General features: G+C 35.1%; 2 protein-coding genes across 4 annotated transcripts in view; both read right to left on the minus strand.

Annotated features, from left to right (window-relative positions):
• The window catches only part of Aldh-III (Aldehyde dehydrogenase type III), a 90,665-nt gene extending 82,155 nt beyond the window's left edge, over positions 1-8,510 (minus strand). For all 3 annotated transcript variants that reach the window (XM_071598683.1, XM_071598681.1, XM_071598682.1), the window contains exon 1: positions 8,349-8,510. In XM_071598683.1, coding sequence (XP_071454784.1) covers positions 8,349-8,436 — 88 coding nt within the window. In that variant the 5' untranslated portion in view covers positions 8,437-8,510. The remainder of the gene's footprint in view (positions 1-8,348) is intronic.
• A 5,725-nt stretch (positions 8,511-14,235) lies between these two features.
• BicD (protein bicaudal D) overlaps positions 14,236-24,574 on the minus strand; it is a 33,712-nt gene continuing 23,373 nt past the window's right edge. Inside the window, exons 10-13 of the mRNA XM_071598687.1 lie at positions 23,708-23,986; positions 21,743-22,006; positions 19,748-19,854; positions 14,236-16,322 (exon numbers count right to left, since the gene is read on the minus strand). Coding sequence (XP_071454788.1) covers positions 16,026-16,322; positions 19,748-19,854; positions 21,743-22,006; positions 23,708-23,986 — 947 coding nt within the window. The 3' untranslated portion in view covers positions 14,236-16,025. The remainder of the gene's footprint in view (positions 16,323-19,747; positions 19,855-21,742; positions 22,007-23,707; positions 23,987-24,574) is intronic.

The raw sequence follows: 24,574 nt of genomic DNA on the forward strand, positions 1-24,574 counted from the left end.
CAACGTCCGCGTCATCAACTCCCTCCTCCTTGTGAAAGCCTCTTTGCCTAGCGCAATTCTTCTCCTTACGTCCCTACAACTTTGACCGTGTTGGTCCATAACACTACCGAGATACATAAACTGTTCTACCCGCTCTAGTTTTTGCCCTCCTATTTTAATGTTTAGGTTAGCCTTTTTCTTTCTAGAAAATTGCATTACCTTTGTTTTATCAATATTGATTCTCATCCCATACCTGTCGCACTGAATTTCCAATTCACTCAGCAATGCTTGCAACCCCTTGGCTGACTGACAAACTAAAGCTTGGTCATTAGCGAACCTAAATGATTTTACGAATTCCCCGCCCACTTTCATTCCTACCTCCAGTTCTTCCCATGCCTCTTTGATCATTTCCTCTGCATACAGGTTGAACAGGAACGGTGATAATGGGCAACCCTCCCTTACACCTCTTCCTAACACTGCCCAACCGGACTCCCCGTTCCCTACTCTCACCTGTGCAGTCTGAGACATGTACAGGTTGCGGATTAGCGTCCTTTCCCTCCAATCTATTCCTATTTTCTGCAATATACTCATTCGTTTTTCCCAATTCACTCTATCAAACGCTTTTTCGAAATCTTCAAGAGAGACAGTCTCTCTTGGAGAAGGCCTCTGAGAGGACCGAAAGCTCGAACAATTTACCGTGTGAGTGTCCTTTTAAATGTTTCTATTCTATTCTATTTGTGTTATATTGTGTCAGCCCATTATTGTGCCGCTCGTGTGAGTTTTTCCGTACAATCGTTATATATATATATATATATATATATATATATATATATATATATATATATATATATATATATATATATATATATATATATACAAATATATACATACATATATATACATATATATACATATATATACATATATATATATATATATATATACATATATATATATACGCACACGATTCCACGTAAAATCGGACAAAATATTATCTCACCCTTAATTATTAGGTTGTTTGCACGATAAACACAAAAGGTTAGAGAGAAACTAAGATACATCCATAGATATATTTTTTTCGATATTATTCGCAATAATTCCGTTCAATTTCGCAAAGAGCGTGGTCTTTTAAAACCCAGTATCTCCTCAAGTAAACAGCGCAGGGTGGATTCCGAGACTGCCCAACCCCGAAAAAAAGGACGTTCGCGGACACGTTTACTCGCAGTTGCGAACGCCGCGCTCCGACCGACCTTCAAAACACGCTCTAACAACTGGTAGCCGTAAAGATCACCCAGGCGCCGCATGACTGCCATAGAAAAGCAAAAAATGACTTGGTAATTATTTGTTGGAAAGAAAAACTCTAAAGGAAATATAGACTTATGGTTATTTTGTTAACACATCTTGAGGAAAACTAAAGTTGTGCGAGAAGAGCCATTGGCAAAAAACATCGCAAAGGAGATGAGAAAATGTTGAATAAAAAAACATTTAAATGGTTCGCTCTGAATGCCTAGTAAAATACGGCATTCCTTTACAATGCTTAACCGAATAGGTTCTAGAAACATTCCCCGTCACAACTAATTATCAGCACACTTCTTTCATTTCCATACAAAATAAATAATCTTCGAAATGGTAGCTCTTTGGCGACGCATATATATATATATATATATATATATATATATATATATATATATATATATATATATACATATATATATATATGTATATATATATACACATAATATAAGAAAAGTACGGTAAAGAACATAGGCCAACAAGGCTATACATTGAAAAGGAACATGACGTAGAGGAAGATAGCTTAGGTCCAGGCATACTCGACGATGAGATATAATGAAGGACATTAAGGGAGATGAAATCAAATAAGGCCATGGGGATTGAAAACATTTGTGCGGAAATACATAAGGGTTTAGGAATATGTGCGAAGAAGGGTCTATATGGACTGATTCGTAGTATCTATGAGGAAGGAATCTGGCCGGAAGACTTTGCGAGATCAATTTTATTTCCTATTCAGAAAAAGGAAAAGGCTACATCATGTGAGAACTACAGGACAATAAGTTTCATATCCCATACAGCTAAAGGTATTCTCAGGATGATAAACAAAAGGATGGAGAGTAGGGCAAACGATTACTTAGGGGATGATCAGTTTGGGTTTAGGAAGGGGAGAGGTACGCGCGATTCCATCGCAGTAATGAGAACACTAATCGAGACAAATATAGAATACAATCAGGACGTATTTGCCTGTTTCGTAGATTTCGGAAAGGCATTTTATAGAAAGAATGAGCATAATGCAGAAAATAGGAATAGATTGGAGGGACACGAGGCTGATCCATGTCCTGTACATATCTCCGACTGCTCAGGTGCGAGTGAGGCAGGGAGAGCCCGGATGGATAGTGTTCGGAAGAGGTGTAAGGAAGGGTTGTCCCTTATCACCGGGGCTGTTCAACGTATATGTGGAGGAAATGATTAAAGAGGCATGGGAAGAACTGGAGGTAGGAATGAAAGTGGGCGGGGAATTCGTAAAATCAGTTAGGTTTGCTGATGACCAAGCTTTAGTTTTTTTTAGGTAGAACAGTTTACGTATCTCGGTAGTGTTATGGACCAACACGGTCAAAGTTGTAGGGACGTAAGGAGAAGAATTGCGCTAGGCAAAGAGGCTTTCACAAGGAGGAGGGAGTTGATGACGCGGACGTTGAGTAAGGGTGTTAAGAAAAGACTCGTAAAAACTCGTAGCTATGTACGGCGCGGAAACTTGGTCATTGAAGCAGGAGGATAGACGTAGATTGGAGGCTTTTGAAACGTGTGTGTGGAGAAGAATGGAGAAGGTGAAATGGACAGAGTTGAAAACAAATGAGGAAGTACTTGGTATGGTGGGCGAAGAGAGCGGTTTGTTGGGAGAAATCCTATGGAGGCAGGAGAAGTGGATGAAGGGGGTATTGGCCGGCAGTGGGATGTTGAAGACTGTAAATGAGGGGAGAATGTTAGGCAATCAAGGAAACCGAAGGAACAGGATAGGGATGTTGGACCGGATGAAGGGAGGAAGAAAGTACTCACAGATGAAGAGGGGTCTGATGTGGAGTAGGATACTGGATTTTTTATTTTGTTAGGAATCAAAATATTTATTTAGTAGCTGTGCCCATGCAAAACCCACCTTAACCAGTAGATTACTTAATAATTATATATTACATGTATAGCATACACATACATATATATCATATACATACATTTCCATAAATACGGACGTATATATATATATATAATTTTATATATATATATATATATATATATATATATATATATATATATATATATATATATATTATATACATATAAATACATTTACATATTTTCATATATATACATATATATACTATATACATATATATACAATTATATACATAAATGCCTTTCTATTTTCGCTTGAATTATATATATGTGTGTGTGTGTGTATATATATACGTAACAAATATTTTGTTAAATATGAATTTTACCTGAAATGAATCTCAGAACCAGATCGATAAGCACACGTAATGAAAACCTACCTACGTCTCAATATTTTATTAGTAAAAGAAGTTATTTCTGGATGTAATTTGGCGATTGTTAGATTCAAAGTACATTACATTTCCCTACAGACAAAATACTGTTGATTTGCAATATTCAATAACAATTTCGTAAATTCCGGTTATTATACGCTCTAATGAATGACACTCCAATAGGAAACAAGGCACTACACGCAGATTACATCATATTTTTAGTTGTAAAGAATGATTAACTATAAATTATCATTTTTAACGGTCCCTTAACTACAGTGAAACTAACATTACACGGCAGACCAATGGGTCAAGTGTTTTTGGAACTTTTGTTTTCCTCAAGAAAGTAAGCATTCCTTTACGTCAGCTTCCACATTCTCATCAATATTTTCACGGCTAATTTCGAGGGCAACAGCAGCAATTTGCTCGCTTCGCCTGCTTACATGAATGAGGATGACGGAACTAACGACGGTTGGGAGAAGCGTCGACCATGACTTCCATTATGAACAAAATAAAAACTCAATTTATGCCAACCATGATCCAAAAGAATCAGGCCAATTCGAAGCAAAAATATTTTGAATCTTAAGTACCTCCACCAACGAGAAATACAAATTTCACGTAACAACTCCATCAATTTCCTCGCCACATTTCAAACATTGTTAAGTTTTCCTATCTGCTAAACTTATTTTCTCCGTTCGCCTCAATATCCTCGTCACAAAAGCCCCTTAATCTTGACTCATTCTATAGCCTCAAAGTCATGGTAAAGGAACCATACTAACCTACGGTTAATATTACTTTGCCCCGATTTTTTTAAAACGTGTTTTACCTCGCCTGCCATTGTTTCTCTCCTCTTTCCGATGTTCTTACCACGTTGCCCATATACTTCCTGAATTATCTCAAATTAGCTAATCAGCTCCCTGCCACACATTAGCGGTGGTTTTCAGGGTACTATTTAAATAAATAAAATATAAATTAGTGAACGGTTCCACCATATCTAACTAGCACCCCAGTGAAGGAAGAATATCAGGATTGGCCGGAGATATGTTTAGTAGAGGGAAAGGGAGAAATGAGTTTTCCGCCATCGCTAGTTGCCCACAAAACCTGTCCTAGTCCCCTCGGGTAGTGAACACCCTGCCTCACAATGAGCTTATTTCATTCACTTCACGTGAAGGTGAAATGGAATTCCACACCAAGGGTCGAGACAACTCATCAGAATGATCATTGTTATTGGCAGCGGTTACTATCCAACAAATATGGCCTTGATGCAGCAGGGCCAATCCGTCATTCTCGAAGGTGAGCACTTGCGGCGGGCGCTCTCCGTTCACACATCTCCATGAGGGCGCCAAGAAAGGTAATCGGGTCTTGTGCGGGAAACCTACCATTTTCCTATATATTCCTTTGTTGTGCGCCATCAGTACGACACCTCGTGAATCGAAATAATTAAACATCTGTAGCTCATCAACAGCTGCAACTTTTCTCTGGATTCCAGAGATACAATCCATGGGATGAGAAAGGAATTGTATATTTTAGACCAGCTGAACATTTTATGCGAAACTCTTCCTTGAACTTCTGAGAGCCATGAAAATAATCAAAGACGGGCAACGAAAGGGTGATATGAGTGGAGAAAGTAATCCACCCAACATTCCACAGCTTAATTTCGCAAACCCACAGTAGATGATTTTCTGCCGCATGACGAAGTGCACCTTCACTGAACCCCAACTCATGATCACTGGACTAGATCATCTCTCAGCTGGCGGCGGAAATTTCATTGTGACAAGTTGAAATGCCACAGTCTGACCGCGATGCGTTTGGTGCGAAGGTAGGCAGGCATTGGTGATAGCGTGGGATTTGGTGCAAGTTGCTGTAATCTCGGTCCACAAAAATGTTTCGTCGCCATACAGAGCGCTTTCGGGAGTGAAAACCACTTCCGCATCGGAGAATTTGAGCTTGAGACCCACGTTATCCCATGGATTTTTTCTACGTAATTCTTACTGCGCAAGTGATGAAGCATAAAACTTCTCCTCTGAAAGTCTTAGGTTTAATTCACATAAGGGAGTGCGAAAGAAGGCTTTTTCATGTTTATAGAATCTTGAAAATTTTACTAAGAGGGGGTAAAAACATAGATACACCTCAACGTTTACTTTTGGAAAAATACATTTTTTTTTGGTTTGTCGCATGCACCGGTATGAATTTATAAAAAAGTCAAAGTTCACACGCACTTTCTTAAGGTTGTAATGAGATACAAGATGATGAGAATCATATTGGACAAATTGTAAACTTTTCGGGAATTTTCAAAAATCAGGTTTTCAGGAAAACTTCCATCACGGAAGTAAACTGACCTAATGGTTGGTATGATAGGAGAGAGTAGAACACCAGGGATCTGTTTCTCAAAGCTACAAGTCACTTTAAAAGTCTTTTGAAAAGTCTGAAATGTAATGTAAAGCTTTCAAATTGAACTACTGTGTTAAGTAGACGAATATTATATGCTACTCCACATACTACCATCAGCGGATTCCGTTTGTACACATTAAAAGGACTTGTAAACTGACGAGTAGCTTCGAGAAGAGAAGGACCCCTGGTGCTCATCTTACGGTATGTAAAATTAACATATCCTGGTAAAGTTGGCTCTTCCCAATATGCTACAACCTCACCACACCGAAAACTACATTATCATGTCAGATGTAATTTTTCAACATTAATTTTCACGATTAAATTACGCAAATAAGGTCGACGTTGCTTGGGCCGTGCATTCGCTTGTGAAAATAATTAATCGTTAAAACCTTCACACGGCAAGCTCTGAAGGTCCTCGCTCATGGCATCGAAAATTGATACCGCTGGTAATTATCACGCACTCTCAAGCGTAAAGAAGTCGGGTTTGAACCCTACGTGAGAAATTGAGCAGCGAATTACCGTAAGTAGTAGTAGTTTTGAGGGGAGGCGACCGACAGCTAAGGTCATTTGCGCCATAGGGGAAGAACAGGAAAGGATGAAGGGTGGAGAGAAACCCGGCGTCGGCATTAGCCTACTCTTTACGAAAGGCGCCAAGGGGTCCGCGGCTTAACGTCCCATCCGACGGCCGGCGTACTCACTCAAAGTGCCCTCCACAAAGCACCTCAAGTAGGGATCGAGATACCTCTGAAAAATATTCAACACCGCCGGGATTTGAACCCGCGCCCTCAGGGTGGGAAGCCAGTACGTTAGCCCCCGCACCATCTCGATCCCCGAATTACCGTAAATAACCGCTTTTCGTAAGTTTTGGGATTTCCGCAAACAATCATTTCATATTACTTTGCTGCCAAGCTCAGAGCAATTGCCATGTTTCTTAAAGTCAAACCAATATTTGAGTTGAATATTGTGTTTTATACAACCTCTAATCCCAGTAGAGCACAGAAGAAAAATTCTCAAATTCTGTCCTCGATGTTGAATGCATAAAGACGTTTCAACGTCGGTACCGGGTCAGAAGTGAGCCTTCTGCCACTTCCCTGTAGCAATAGTATTCTTACGATATCCCCGGAATATGTAAAAATGTTAAAATCAATACACAGCTGTACAATCTCACACTGAAATATAAGTTTTTGTCGCCTATAATTTAAAAAATGCATTTCACGTAAAACAATTACCAGCTAAAATATTTTATCATATTCAAATATTAGCGTTATCCGATATCAGAAATATTTACACAACGGCCACTGAGCCGCCGATTTGGAAATTCGAGCGCTCTTTCATTAGTTTCGATGTGTGCCCATGGCAATGAAAACTTGGGGGCCTGTTCTTTCCAAGAAGGGGACCCACGAAATAATTCCCTATACTCCTTATTCCTCGTAGTATACGCACACTAAAACTTGATGATGTTTTCAAGGTCCCGAAATTGCTTGCTACTCCCCTCCCATGACCCATTAAAAGTCAGCGATGGGTTCAGAACCAAATATGTGGAGTTCTTAAGTTTTGAACCCGATTACCTTGAAATACTTTAATTACAAATACTGTTTGAATTTTGGCAAAAATGCCCAACTAAATCACTGAACCACATCTCAATCCATACATAGAGCGTATTCACTTAAGTATTAGTCTTTTAAACGGTTTTAAGGAATTCCTTTTTTCGTAATTTTTAATTTTCATTTTAATTCGTTTAGAATTTTATTTGTTATTCATATTCCCTTCGGCCTTACTCTAAAGAATGCGGCCTTAGGGATTTCTCTTGTATTTTTGATAGTTGTAGGAACGTTCTTCATTTAGGCGCCCATTTCAATCCCTTCAGAACTGCCGCTGTGAAATTATGGTGTTCCAATATCCACAGGCGCATGACAATTAAAACAATGAGTTACCAATGTGAAAGACGTACGGTCGTGAAACCCCGACCATAAGGAGCTAGGGCTGCTGAGCCAGCCACACGCAATTCAATCCGGTGAAGTAACTTTGTAGCGTTCCATCAAAGGTTACCGCGTTGCCAATGTCGAGTTGCCCGCGGGCATATAAGTGGGGCAAAACACTGTTCCTCGTGAAAGCTATTCCAAAACGAGCGGGTTCGAAAAAAACTGAGACACTTATGAAAAGCAATGAATAGCATAATTTTTATCGCGGTAACTACGAATCACAATTTTGCATATATGACGAAATAAACTCTTTTGATAAATTTTAATCGACTTCGGCTGGACACAATCACACCACTGCCGTAGTCGCGGTTAATGATTCCTCAAAAATTTCCCACTGGCATCTAAAAATCTAGAGCGATACATTTTTCCCGTGACTTCGTAAGCAACGTAGGAGTAATAACAACATTTACCTAACCCGCAAGCAGAATCTAAAGTAAAAAATTTCACTTACGTTCACTTTCTATGTTGAGAGTGACAGATGGAGTGGGTGGAGTCGAAGCCATCTCCTCCAGGTTTTGATGCGTTTTTACCTCAGCCATCGTAATCGAGCGTCTTAATTTTCAAAGATCACATAACGTCCGGGTAACACAAAGAGAAACTGCACGGAGGCAAGGGTCGGGACCGTCTGACGGTATCCGAGCCTTTCGAACGTAAAAGATTACGACATTCTCTGCGCGTCAACACCGCCTCCTACAGAAATATATTAGAATTACGGCTCTACCTGCTCGGCGCTTGGCATGTAATACTGAAGACTTCAATTTGTTTACACCGTCACGCACGTCAGATAAGAAATTATAGAAAATAGCTGAGGGAGAAAGTCAGTGCCCACAACCTCTTTACTCGGAAATATTTGATCGCAGACTTTTAACAAATAGGTACTTGGCATTTTTTACACATAATAGAGAATAGAAAAAAGTTAAAAAAGGTCACCCTGAAACCTGGCATCAAAAGATAATAAAAATCAGCGCGCGCTTATGTATTCCGCGTACCGTTTAAATTTTATGAATTTGCTTAATAAGAATTTGTTTAATTGCAAGATGTAGAATTCACAAATACTAATTATTGTACACGCATGAAGATCAAGTAAGCTGCATAAAACTAAATAACAATAGCAAGTAGATGGATAAAATGAAAGGCTTGCTGAGACTAAGACAACATATAAAATAAGTCACCTTGCATATAACCTCAGTGACCATACAATATCACAAACTATTCCAAGCAGTTTTTTCTGAAGAATATATTGCAGTAACCACAACCTTTTCACACACTGACTATGATGAGACAATTAAGGTTCATGACACAGTGACAAACTTTCCTCCCTGTTTAGTCATTTTTGGTGTAACTCATGAACAATAACTGGAGACCTTAATAACTAGGGCAGTGAAGGAGGGATGCCGAAAAGGAAGTGATCCAACAGAATTATGAATCAGGAGGTATTAAAGTCAACGAATAAAAATATGCGGTCGATAGATCATGCAAGAGGAAAGAAGGAAAACTTGGTCAATCATTTCTTGAGGGTAAGTGGACTGATACAATTTAATTCTTGAAGGAACTGTAAAGATAAATTGTTAATGAGTTAAAATTTGTTACAACAGAACAATTAAAGTTAAAAATTACATGAATAATGCTTAGATCTTTGACTTCCCATGCCCTAACCTTCAAAATCTCAACTGCTTTGAAAGAAATCACCTGTTACCAATAGTTAGTTACTATTTACTAAATAATTTTAGTCACACATATTCAACTAATTTATGGTGGGCACTTTTTGTGAACTTTAGAATTAAAAGCTTAACCAGAACATTATCAGGCAATTTATACTGGTGGAATGTAAATGATATCTCTATCAGGTAAGGATCAGCAATCTAGTATTGGCTGTTGATGATGAAACATAGTATGATACTAATAAGCCTGCAGTGCTCTGAGACAGTGCCACTGCCTCCCCACCTCTGCTGGCACAGAGTGAATCAAGGCTTGTGACACCTGAGAAGTAGGCTCATATCAGAAGTAAAAACCCAAGGCCCTAAAATGAGTGATGGAGTAAATGGTCAATGCAGATCAAATGAATTAAAATAGCCTTTACTAAAATGGACTTTATGGTTGGACAGGGGGTGCCCTGAGCTTTTCAGAGAATATTTTCAGTTTTCCAGGGTATTCCCCATTGCCAAACAAGTTATATATAGGTGCATGTTCATGTTTCAATAATTATTAACTGCAGGGGTTGTAAATCATAAGGAGCACTTAATAATCTCATGGTGATATCACACATGTAACACACATAATACCTAGCTATTTGTCAGATTTCTGCATAAACCGCAAAGAATATTAAGCACACAATCGTGATTAGGAATTCTCGAGCGATCACAAGTTACTGACTGTTGGCCTTTCATTCAGGGAACATTTCCTGAAAATGAAACTGATATTCTGAAAGAATAAAGAGGCACTCTTTCACTAAAATGGTATGCTTAAAAAATATTGCCCAGAGAAGTGAGGGCAGTATGATTTCATTGGCAATGGAAATCTGTCATTATCATCAACAAATGAGAAGCCTGAAAATTGCTCATAAGCAGAAGAAAATTACTCTTTCACCACTAGTCAAGAAGAAAGTGAAATAACTCATAAGGAACAAAAGTCACAAACATACATACCTCTTATTAAAAATACAAACTAAACCTGTTATAATAAAAATTGAAATATTCATGGATCGAATTTTGCAGATCTTGATTTTTATATAACGCATAAACCATTGCCTGAATTGGTACAATCTTAATGATGTAATTCAATGGAGGGCAAGGACAAGTTACATCAAGGACTCCAAAGAAGAACAGAGATTCTTAGGTGTGAGTTGGTGGCTTATCTTGAACACATCTAAAAATAAAAGGTGAAGAACTTTCCCACCTAAAATGTCAATTAGCAGGTTTTACAGAACATTTACCAGAATTCCTGAATGTTAACCAAGTTTTCCAAATGATCTAAATTTCCACAGTATTCCAGCTTTACCATGCTGGTGAAAACCCTACCAGAGAACCCTCAGCCAAGGGAGCCCCAGAATTAGGTCCAGGGATTTTTAAGGGATAAGGTTGAATGCCAGCCTGAGATTAAAGAGGATATACTGCACCTATGTCAAAGTCTCAATATAAAAACCAATGCGTATGCTTCAAAGTTTAAACACAATTTTTTAGAAGAAGATTTTTGGAGTACCGTTTACCAATTGGTACCAAGTTTATAAGCATCTAAGGATTATTGAAATATTCTTAAAAAAATGCAGCCTAGATTAAATTATTATTGTTAAAATAAAATCCATGATTTCATTAAAAATATTTAACAAGGAATATGAGGATGTACTGTTCTACAATGAAAAATATTATTTTCCATCTCTTAGACAGTTTCAAGCAACATTTTGAATGCAAAATACTTGAGGTGACTGCAATATTTATACACTAATTTTTTCTTATTACATAACCTATTAACCTCCAATGCAATCATCTCAATATAATTCATAAAAAAGACCATGTTTACACCATTCAGTTAGCTCCAGTTAATTATAAATCTTGCTTAACACAGATGTCTTACACCTGAGACTTCTACATTGCTATCTTATACATTACTTAATCTTCTCTCGGAGAATTGGGATACTTTATTGCTCACTGCCAATTTTTGGCTCTCAGAGATATTTGCTTATTATTTTCAACCTTAGTTTAAACATTTTATGAAACAGAAAATGCATTTACATTTGGGCAAAGGAACACATTGAAAACTGTTAATTGAGAAATTTTCATCTGTACTATATATGTGCAAATTGAAAATGCTTAATGGGAAACCTTTAATTGATATTCTTGATGTTAATGTTAGAGAAATTACTTTTTCTACTTCAATTCTTGAGGATTAATCTCATGGAAATTGCAATACAATTTATAACTCTGTAACCAGAAAGAGCATTAAGTAATTGAAGTTCAACTTAAAGAGAGAGAAGAAATATTCAAGATACCTTCCACATCATTTCCCAATGGCACACCAAGTGAACTCATTGACTGCATTCCTGTTTCTCCCATTAACCAAGTTATGACTCCCTTCCCTGACACTTTCAACATTGTTTTGGCTGTCTGCCTAGAAGTTATTTTAACACAGTAGCCAGACTGCGATTTCATATCTTGATTTGATATTGATTTACATAATCACTGTACACAAAAACATTGTAGTGCCTTCTTGGTTAATGATAGGAGAATATCTTAATTATGCAGAAAAAATCATCTAGGTTAGTGCACAACAAAAAATAGAAATGAATGGCATGATCCACAGAAAAATAAATCCCTGAAAACTCAATAATAGACAAATGAGAGGCAGTTCTTACCCATTACAAGGTTTTTCACAAAATTAATTTCCTATCGCTTTGCTGGATTGGGAATTTTTTACAGGAAAAGGGATGGATGTAGCAGAAAAATATACATTGTGAATTTCATTTTGGTACACATATTCAAGGAAAAGCAAGAGAAGCGATACAGAATAACTGATTATGATATTAATATTTACTCGCAATCCCACTACAAGTAAAAGTACATTAAGAATTATATATCTTATCCGAGATGAAAATAGTAATTTAATTAACAATATATATCATGGATTTCTGGTTTTAGTGGTCAAAAGTCAATGGGTCTGATCTACACAATTCACAGTTAATGGATTTCCGGAGATATCGCAAAGTATTTCTCAAAATTTTACAAACAATTTTGCTATTCAAATGATACACTAATAATGTTCCAACCCTCTAAACTATTGAGATTCAGTTGACATTTTATTGTAAATATTGATGATTTTATTTAAATTTTATTCCTTTCTATATCTTAAACATTGGAAGCAATGAGAATTGTAGCAAACAATTGTTATTTGTTTCTAACTAATGGCAGCAATAGGTACACTTATTTATATAAACGTATGTACTAGTGCGATCGTACTATCTAACCTTTTCAATTTTTTTGCACAGATGAGCAAATCATGATAGTTTCCCCAGAAAAAATTCTTAATTATAAGTCTAGAGAGCTTTTTACAATGTATGTTACACAGAGCTTAAGTGAAGACAGTAATTATAGATTGAAAAGCATTTCTTCCCAACTGCAAAAATGTAAGAAATTGAGGTTCTCAGTTTTCAGCATAAGCCCATACAAACGTCAACACAACACCATTGTCAATTAACGGCAAACAAGCATAAGGGCATTGCAGTAGTTCCAGTGAAAAAAGACATGTCACACAATATTGTTAAATTTGAAGAAGACAACTTGATATGACCAAGTTATAATGATTCTGTAATCACACACAAATGTGATAAAATCATTCACCTAGGTGAAGAATGCAATCCAAGTCAAATCATTTCCAGCAATGTTTCGGTAAGCTAAGCAACCATTATGAACTTTTCCATATGCAGTTTATTTGGCCTTAAAGAGGAATGAGATGCTCAATGTAATTAAAAATACACATACAACACTATAATAATCCTTATGCATGCAGAGCCCAAGAATCCAGAAGGCTAAAGAATTCTTTAAAAACACAGAAATATGTATTAAAACAACTTCAAATGCAGAAGCACTGAGTCAGCAGTTGAGGGTAAATCCCAAAGAGTCATTTTATACTGATTGGGAATCAATCCCATATTTGCTTAAAGAATAGATATAAAATTTCTCTAAGTAAAATTTTATCCACAATTCCGGTCTCAATGTATACGCATCTCTTTATGTAAAGAATAGTAACAACTTCTAGCGCTGGAAGAGAAAATGGATATCTAAAAGCATTAGGATAGCATTCCAACTCATCTTCTGCCCCAAGGTGGAAGGCTTACTTCATGGAATTGGTTGGTCATTGATGATGGCTTGTAAACATGCTATGGGGGTAGTAACCAGTGGTGAGGGCATCTTAGTGGTCTCCATGCCCCAAGGAGGTTCCCAAGCACTTATCTGCCTTCCCTCATCCTCTCACACCATGAATATGGTGAATAAGCATGGAATAAGTTATCACTTTCTTCACATGAAGAAGATGAGGCATCTATATCATAAACTAGGGTTACAAATAAATAATTTCATTTGTGGAAAATTGCACGTCTATTTTTAGGAAAAATAAACTGAAGCATCTAATTTTAAAGTCTCACCATGTCAGATTAGTATTTTCCACAATGAATCTCCTAGATCTTGCAATTATACTTTGATATTTATTTTCTAAATTAATAGTTTTGCCTTTAATATATTGAAAAAATTCTGGTGTTGTCCTTTGTGAGCACCATCTAATAAAATATAAGTGTTCGGTGTTGATAGGTAAGAAAATTCAATCAAAGCAAAAACATAAATGTATTGAATTCTAGCCTTTAATGAGCCAATACACTGGCATTTTCTTTCATTATAAAGTCAGAGTCAAATTATAATTACTCTGCATTATCTGAGAGTTTAATGCATTGTAAAAATCTCACAGCACTTCAACTCCCTTTACAATACAAAATGTTAATAACAGATTTAACATAGTTTAAAAATTAGTCAATAAGTTACACATTCAGATGGGAGACATCATGTAACATTACAAATATAAGCTGCCCAAAGTTCAATAGAATACTTCATAGCCCAATGTTAGCTGTACACAACAATACAATCTTGATGCCTACAAAGAGACACAATAAATACGTGGGTGCCATACTTTATCAAATATGAAAAAAGATAAAGCAAATAGTCACTCAAAAGGGTATATTAAAATTTATGCTTAAAATATATTTTTAACTTACAAAGAATCAAAATAATCATTTAACAACAAAGACAACAAAACAATATTATTTCATCACACACATTCATTCACTTTAGTCACATATTGATAATACAAATGTGACAATTCAGTCATTTATTTCACTTCATAATGAGCACCTCATGGCACCACATGCACATATAAAATCCCACATAATATGACAATAATAAATGTATTTTATCTATAAAGGGAAATACAACAAAATTTAAATTAATAAATAATTTGATTTAGACGAAGATTAAAAAGCTGCCATTTTTATATCTTTCTTTTTTCTATGAAAGGGACGGTAGTCTAAAAACTTGGTCACATAAATGCGCCAGGTCCTACTGACACTGATTTACTTCATTATCAATTGGTAGAAGCTTTGTCACAATGGGATAAAGGTAACAAGCATTGATGACCAATTAAAAAAAAATGATTCACTGCTTCCTGATATCCAGTTCACAACTCCAATTAAACCAATCCATTCTGCAAGCAATGGTCCCTGTGATTATTATTATAAATATACCAATTTCAACATATAAAACAATCTATAAAATCTCCACAAGAAATATATATATGTGTACAATTGCAGCCACAAAATTAAAGAATCAAAATAGTCAAAAGAAACTTGTTAAGCATTTTCATTAGACTATTAGCAGATCATCACTTACAAGGCCTGGATTACTCTCACTAGCTACAAATTTTATTAGTTAAAAGAAAACTAAACAATTATCCTAGAATGGGAACTACTTAGGTGACCCATTTTAGCAAATAATAAAAAGGGGTCTCAATTTTATAGATTCCCCATTGCAAACTCTCACTTGGCACTAATTCATCTGCCAATGCCACATAATTTCACTATGACAAGAAGTTTACTGGAATTGTAAGGTGCTGACTTGTGGAAACAACTTAAAATTCAGGATATATCAGGGGAGAACATCACTCAAGATGTCTCTCATTGCTTATGCATGTTCCTTTAAAATGGAACTAGACCACAATTCTCATCAATCACATCCCTTCAGGATCATAGGATTGACAGAGGTGCTTTAAAATGATAATATAATTCAGCAAGCAAGAAGCAAGTTGAAATTTAAATTACTTTTACAAGCACTCCATCTGTGACCCTGCAAATCCCTCCTCCTTCAAGCTACACCAAAGGTCAAATGTGCTTTCACTAGTACTGCAATGCTATAGGACGGCCAAAGTTAGTAACTTAAAAATAATTTCTTAATCAGGTGATTGTGAGATGAAGTGTTAACACCACAGTACTTGCCATCTGGAGGAATCCCTCAGGCTCACCCATATCCGCAGCTGGTGCTGCTATCACTACAGAGGAGGATAGGAAAATTCTGACTCACAAGAAGGGCCAATACAACTAAAAGAAGTCCCGCCCGGACTGGTGGTGTCCTCTTGGTAAGCGGATGTGATGAGAAGCAGGAGAGGATGACAAAGAGGAAGACAGCCCCTTGGCATTGGAAGAACCCGATGATCCACCACTGGGCCTAGAACCTGACTGGCCAGAAGATGATGAAATTCCAGTAGATAACGATGAGCCTCCTCCATGCCCACCTCCATGTCGACGAGCATTGCTGCTTCGCATCTCCATGCACACCTCTAACTCCTCAAGCTTCTGCGTCAGTGATAACTTCTGCTTGACAGCCAGCCTCAAAAGCTTTGTTGGAATGAATATGAAAGAAAAAAAAATTCCTTGATAAACCCCTTAAACTTACTGAAGTACCTGATTGTGTTAATCACAAGGAAAACACTTTAGTGGGTGTTGTGCGTCAAATGTGTTGAATAAGTATGTTTACATAAACGTTTTGATTACTATACAGTCAAACCTTGCAAAACAAGAATAATTCGTCCTGAAATCTTTCATGTTAATCAAAACAATTATTCTCACATAAATGAATGAAAAATGCAGCATAAGGCATTCCACACAAAAAAATAAATTATCCTCAAAGTTTTTTCAAAAGTTGATGGTGATTCATCTTCATCATTCATTTCTGACCACAGAATGAACCAACAAGGGATATAAATTCGATGAGTAGAAAATAAATAATATTAAACCGCCTCTCCTACTCGGTATTACACATTTGATCAGTGAAAGGAAATACAGATGGAATAATGCCACTTAGGACGAGTGCATGACTATACTTAAAGTGCATAATTAATGAAACACCATGATAATCACTCCTAAAAAGATTATTGATATAATTGTAACACCAGTTCATAAACCAATCATGCCCAATAGAGATGAGTAAATTAAAGAATTCTATTAAAAGCATTTTGTATGCTCTGTAAAATCTAAATTCTATTTTCTTGATGGGTCCCATAAAAAATCTGTAAAATGAAGTTTTATATAAAATTGAGACCGTGAGAAAAAATATTTTTTAAACAGGTTCTGATGCTTTATGAATGAATACATCAGAGGAATATAAAAATAAAGAACATAATTTATTTGATCATAAAAATAATGGCAGAACGTAAATCAAAAAGTCCTCACATTGAACATTTTTCTAAGCAACCCCCCAAAGTATTGTAATTGATGGGATACACAATGCACTTTTTCTTCCGAAAAAAAGCTCAAAAATTATCCCTAGGCCTTATATGCACACGTTAGACCGTCCGAAGGTTGATGTTATCCCTGATGCTCACTATTGCAAGCTATAGTAATTTCTACTTCAAAAAGTCGGAATGCACTACAACTTTTTCAACTCACAAACAAGTTCTCAATCCCTAGTAAATATGTGTGAGATAGCATTTGTTTCTGCATATTTTGTGATGAATAAATCAATAAAACAGAATACAAATTAGAAGATGAAACCAAGCAAGTGCAACTAACAACATTTGAGCACCATTTTCCATCAGCTACCTTCGCTGATACAAAATTACTAAATAAATAAACAAATTTTTTTATAAATGAATCCATAAGATGTTCCTATGAATGAAACAACATAGAATGTGATATGCATACATAAATCTCCACCATCAACAGAGTAGATGAATCTTGGTGAGTAGAAAGAGCTTTTGTTATTTGTTTTTCAGTGATAGCCTTCCTTTTTAAGCGTAATTTGCACATAAGCTATCCATTATTTTTTAAGGGATATAATTTCTTATTATTTCTTTCAAAGCTCATCAGTCAAAATTATAGTTAATAGTATCACTCTGAAAAAGATTTATTAACTGAAACTGCAAAACTGGCTGCATGCATCCAAACCCTTTTGAACACTAACTTCCTACATGAAAATATAATAATTTTGCTTGTGCTTGCCAATAATTTCAAACATAAATGAGAACTACAAATACCTAGAGAATATTCAAATCAAAATCAAAGAGTGAAGAGAGTGAATGATTTGCTGAAACTCTGCCTGTGATTGACAGAATACATTATTCATTGCACAGGTAATTACTGCAGTCTCCGTCTATATGTTGCCGCTTAGATGAAGCAAGTTGAGATAAATCTGTGACTTTTCAATTAACTATACTTAGGATAAACACGGACAATATAATTGCACTGCATGCACACTTCCTCACACCACATAGAGGATCCAAGGGACTATAATTATACTGGTGACTTTTTCTTCCATTATCTATTAACTATTACCATTTATCAACTACTATGAGATGGAAACAAGAGGCTGTGAGGTATCTCAAACATATGAAGAAATGTAAAAAGCAGCAGTCACATAACCGAAGTTAACCTAAATACCGAATTGACAAATACAAGCTATCAAAATTCACTCCTTGTATATTATCATATATTTGGCTGGAAAAGATTTATTTTTGCGATTTGAAGCAATGGAAATATTGATGACCCCATCATTACCAACCTTTAAATGTTTTTGCAAAAGCACTGAAAATATCATAGACTGAATAATTATGAATAAAAGTACCAATAACTATTTTAAAAATATTATCAGTTCATTTCATTGTTTGAAAAGAGTTATGAAGAATAACTACACAACTGAAAAATACATTTCTTAGGCGGCTAGACAGTCAGTCCTCCAGTTGATATAACACACAGTGACTTCGCGAAAAAATGTAAATTCACACAAGAATGGATTTTTCAAGCCCTTCAGATACAATGATTCATATTGTCATTGTTACTGTTGGATCTTCTAAGTTTCATGGAACCCCAGTTTAATATTGATTTAAGAATTTGAAAATATATAATAATTTTCATTTTTCTGAACTTCGCATGAAAATATTGTTTTACATGTGATAAAATATTTTACTCTAAACAAAGGGTTTTAATGATGATGTTTTTACATTTATCTCTTTGTCCAACAAAATGCAGCATGTTTGTAAACATTCAACGCTAAATTATTTTTATAAAGCAAATATGCATGTGATTACCCGAATTCCAAGCTTTGATTATTTAACAAAGATGCTAGAAATATAAATTTCTCTCTTCCCATGCATAGCTACATAGGAAATACAAAAAAGTCCAGACACCTTTTTTGTATTTCCTACGCTGAAGTCTACCTTGAAAGGATACCACTTCAACATAACTGATGATATTATGAAAATTTTGATAGTGAATTGCTTGCCATTCTGAGAGAAGAATTCCAGATAGCAGGCCAAGCTTAAAAAAATCTTTGTAGCAGTGTGTTCCTTGCAAAGAGAATTAATAGGAAGGTGACAAACTTGAATAAGTTTAACCAATCAAAATAAATTTTTCATTAAAACATTGCTATCTTTTTTTATCACAATTTGCATGGGCATGATCTACTGATCGAGTATAAAATAAAAGGCTTAATACAGAACAATAAAATATGTTTTATAAGGTAACGCAAATAGCAAATTAAAAAATATCGAATGGGAAATGTGAGATCTCTTGAATAACATATACAAAACAAAAATATGTCATTAAGTCACTAATTTGAAATTAATCATAAAATGAGCTGACATTCAAGAATATTGGACAGGATCAAGTGACCACATATCTATTTTTCAGCAAAGTGTAAATTGAAGTCAAGAAGTAAAGCCAAGTATTAACAAAGGACTTGAATTTTCAATGAAACCACAAAAGGAAACTTTTACATTTCTAAAAGGAAATCCTTCCTGTTAAATGCTGAAAGCGGAAGAATTTACCTGGTTTAGGGTTTTCTTCTCTTCTTCAGCAGCAGCCAGCTGTCTCTCCATCTCGTCCACCAGAGTAACGTATTCCTCACAACGAGCAGCAAACATTGCACGCAAGCCTGTGAAAGAGCAATATGATCAGAGAAAAAGCAAATGGCCATCATATTATTTACAATTTCAAGATTTAATTTATTAAATTTACAATTAAAGAGTTAAATAGAACAATTAAATATTACACTATGAAAAACAAAGTCTCGACTTAGGTACTTCATTCACAAGACATATAAGTTCAAGCATTATATTTACAAGAAGAAAAATGATATATTACTGTACTTTTTAATGAAATACAAACGTGCTGAAATTAATGAACAATTTAATCCAAATTATCAAAATTATTTTCAGGAAAGATGAAGATGATTCACAATCCGAAACAATGCTGAATAAACCTTGCACATAATTCATTTTTCAGCATGGAACAGTATTTTATTTTTTGTAAATTTACACGCGAAAAATGGTTCCGCTTAATGAGTGTCTTGCTTTCTAAGATAGATTCTGGAACGAATTATGCTCATTGTAAGAGGTACCACTGTAGAAGTGCTTGGCTTGAATATTGCAGAACACTATTAGTGTTTAGGGTTAGGATATAAAAGAACAATGAATAAATAAATTTGAAATAATGTAAATAAAATGATATTTAAATTTGTATCTCACAATTATTACATACATAATAGTGAAACCTACCACTTAGAAATGTGCCCAGCCTCTAAAGCAACCCAATAAGATACAAAATCAATAATGACCGCATGTGACAAGCTGATAATACTATATCATTCTTGGGTAAGCACTAGCCAAAAAACTTTACCTTTAACTAGTGCATATTAAAATTTTTCTCAAGTACTTTGGGTTATTTTAAAAATTTTACGCAGACAATACTGACTTATTTTAGGTTATGTTCTGGTAGAAGAAAATTATACTTTGTTTTTCTGATGTTTCTGATACTAGAATTTTGACAGGAGGAACTTTAGAAAACTTTTTAGTTAGCAACTTAAGGTGTATTTTATATTCTCTCTAGGCTATGTACCAAAAATTGGTTTTATATACGTTACATTTGCTATCACATTATCATTGCAAGTTAAATTTTTGCAACTAAGAGCAGTTCTTATGTTCACTGGACAGAAGCTGTAATTATTTGTTATCATGTTGCCATTTTATTTTTAAGCACCTTTTTATCATAGAATTTTAAGCTACAGCTATATTATTAAAACAAATGGCACAAAAATTCTTTGGTATCAACAAACTAACACATAGTTGTTATTGGATTTAAGAGACCACTAGGGACATAAGACCTTTATCCCACTTAAAGATACACAATTTAATCGTGTTAAAAGTTCATTATTTATAAATAAGTGGTATTAGAAAAGAGATACAAGGACAACTTAAGATAGGCATTGACTTGGAGTAATAGAATAAGTGAAACTTTCTATAATTAATAGAATTGATACATACCAAATGGTCATGTAACCTCAACCATAATAATCTATACACAATACCATTCAGAAAAAATAATTCGAACAAATTTACTCTACTGAACAAAAATAACTAAACACATTTTGTGCATTGAACTCACTCTAACTACAAAGACCATCCTCATTAGTTTTAATTTTAGCGGTGGTCAACAAGTGAAGCAAAATCATTCACAATAGCCTTTATGAAAAATAAAGATTGGAATCATTCAAACAATGATAAAAAAAGGCCAGATTGATGCACAATCAGAAACTGCTATATCATTATGTTAAAATTTGTTCAAAATTATGAGTAGTAGTAGTTTTGAGGGAAGGCGACCGACAGCTGAGGTCATTTGCGCCATAGGGGATGGACAGGAAAGGATGAGGGGTGGAGAGAAACCCGGCGTCGGCATTAGCCTACTCTTAACGAAAGGCGCCAAGGGGTCCGGGATCCATAGTGATTAGCGAGTATACTTCAAGAGAATAGCAGTGAATAACTCACTGGAAAATGTGGCGGCATCCTCCTTTAGGTGACGGAGTTCATTCCGGAGTTTCATCATTGTGTCTGACACTACAGCTTTCTCATTTTCATATTTTGATTTTAGATTATTGAGTGCTACTTCAGCTGTATTTTTGTTTGATTTAAGTACAGTCCTCAAGGTGGCAATCTGTTCACGCTTGGTTGACAGCAATGCTTTCAATTTGACCACTTGCTCCTGTAACTCCTGAATTTCTTGCGACTCTGCTTCCTTTGAGTCATTGACTGCTGCAGATGTAATATTGAAAAGGGAAAATGTGGCATTTTTCCATTATTTGGAACAAATATCTCTATCTTAAAACTATTTAGAGTTAATTTAAATAGAATCACATCATGAACTTTAAAAAAGAAAATGAACTGGGCTGGAAACTATTATTTTATACAGCAAAGCTAAAAGGAGACGAATAAAAATATGTCGCTGTTGTGATGTTACACAAAACCCCCTTGAAAGTAATTAGACTTAAAATCCATTTAGCTACAGAACAAAACATCTCCCGTTTACTTCATTTGCCAATGTACCACAGAGCATTAAAGAGGAAAAGCTTCAATAGTTCGAATTTTCATCCTGTAGCTTCATAGTGAAGAGAATCACTCATGCGCTTATCATACATTCAGAATATGAATTCTTAGCATAAAATTATTTACAGAACAGCATGAGAAAATAAAATATTTCATCATTACAGTATATAGGTTTGAATTCATAGCAGAAAAGCTGCCTTATGGAGCTGAATTATTTACTGTTCGTAATAGTGCAATAGGATAAAATTACAGTAAAGAAATGATGAGTTTGGAAATATTTCAATTTTTACCAAGGCAAAAGCATTGCTGAACTGCCACAAACAGGAACTATAGCAAATAATTTGATGGAGTAAAAATTAAAAAAATAAAGGAGTAATAATGAACAGGTGAAATTATGTTCAGAAGGAAAGACTATGACTAAACCAAGTAGGTACTTGGAAATGAAATAAATGAACATAAATCCCTGGCACAACAAACATCCAATACTATCACTGATACAATTTGCAACAGATAGAATGTAAGATACTAAGTGTTAATAACCCTAATTGTGTACACCATAGTTGGTTGAATATCAATTAGTTGAAGAGAGTTTAACAATTTTTACTTAATCTAGGAATGTTATGCATAGCTATAAGGAAAAAATTAAGTAAAGAAATTGATGACCACACAACAAACAACCAACTTATTCAACAATAAATTTCAACACCACAAAAATAAGTTATACTTGAAGTACTACAGTATTGTATTACTGCAAATGTAATCTATTAGTAAGGATTAGATTTGAACTGATAAATTCTACGACATTCGTTCTCTTGGCAATGTATTTGTTGCTACAAAATCATGTAACAAAAGTAACGTAGCTCAGTGACTACATAAAAATGACTTCTAAAAAGCATTCTCTTTTTGAAAGTGAGTCAGTTTATCTTTTGAATTTTAAACTATTAGAAAGAAATGCAAATAAACAATGCGATCATTTAATAGGCTACTAAATCAAGCCAGAGTGTTTTGGTATCCATGTACTTGTAAAAATTAATTTTTTTGAGTGGCTAGTATCCTCAAATTGAGACATATTTCCCAAATTATTTTCTAAACTTTTAACAAAAATTTTTCTTTAAGAACAAAAGAATGTACATATTAAAAAGTACAAGAAAAAATTAGATACTGCCAAACTGATGTTTTTAAGTCAATGTGTTCTGCGGTCCATTCATTTTTTTATTAAATAAAATAACATTCTTTGCCATTTATCTTTAACCATGAAAAAGTGCCTCAAAAATGATTATGACCAAATTCTACATTCACTAACTTGGCACTCATGAATAAGTTGGTTTAACAACAATATATTTATAACTGCATACCATTATGTCCATAAACTTTGCTATTACTGATCCGAATTCCAAATTGAAAACTAACCTTCAGCAGATGCACTCATGCGCAAACCCTTTGCCTTTGACAAATCAATTGTCTTTTCAACAGCAGCTCGTAGGTGACGAATTTGGTCCAGCAATGTCTCTGAACACTTTGCCATTATAGCTGCCTCACCCAGAGACTCCAGCTCACGTGGGGCGACCTGGGATGGAAGTCTTCCCTGCAGCAGAACAGCTAACTTGTCTCCAATGCCACTTGAAGATACCACATCCTTCCCTACATCAACCTGTTCCCCCTTGATTCCATGAGTGGACTCCACACCATCTGCAATTAAAAACAAATGCCAAAATAACTTACTTTTAAACAATAAGCAAAGACGAAAAAATTGTAGAGAATAGAAGTTTCCTCTTAAATTCAATTTAAATAAATGAGTTTGAAATCTGAGGATAATCAAAAAATGTATCTTTATTGCTTAATCTGAAACCTTCTGTGTAGTGTGAACCTTCTAGAAAGATATCCAGGGCCAAAAATAAGATATATGAACAATAATCATTACATTTTGAGAATTTAGTATTGCTTATTCAATCGCAGTTTTTCTATACACTACAAACAAGGTTTGGGAAATGGGTCAAGGCAAACATTTTGTGAAGAGAATAAACAAGCATGAAAAAGGCAAAAGAAAAGTCCAGGCAACTAATACCTGTCCTTGTGGTAAAATTATTATAAAATTTATTTTAGGGCTTGGCTTAGCCCCACCCTGTAACAAGAAACCTTGCTTGACTTTTACCTTTATGATAAGTTTTAATCTAAAATGAGATTTTGTGATTATACATAGATGCTAACTTTCTTCTTTTCATGCGGTGTTTTGTGTTCTTTTATATCAATACATCATTTAATCAGTGATAACCCTTT

Source organism: Hetaerina americana, unplaced genomic scaffold (assembly GCF_022747635.1).
Source record: "Hetaerina americana unplaced genomic scaffold, ioHetAmer1.1.p SCAF_10, whole genome shotgun sequence".
NCBI lineage: Eukaryota > Metazoa > Arthropoda > Insecta > Odonata > Calopterygidae > Hetaerina > Hetaerina americana.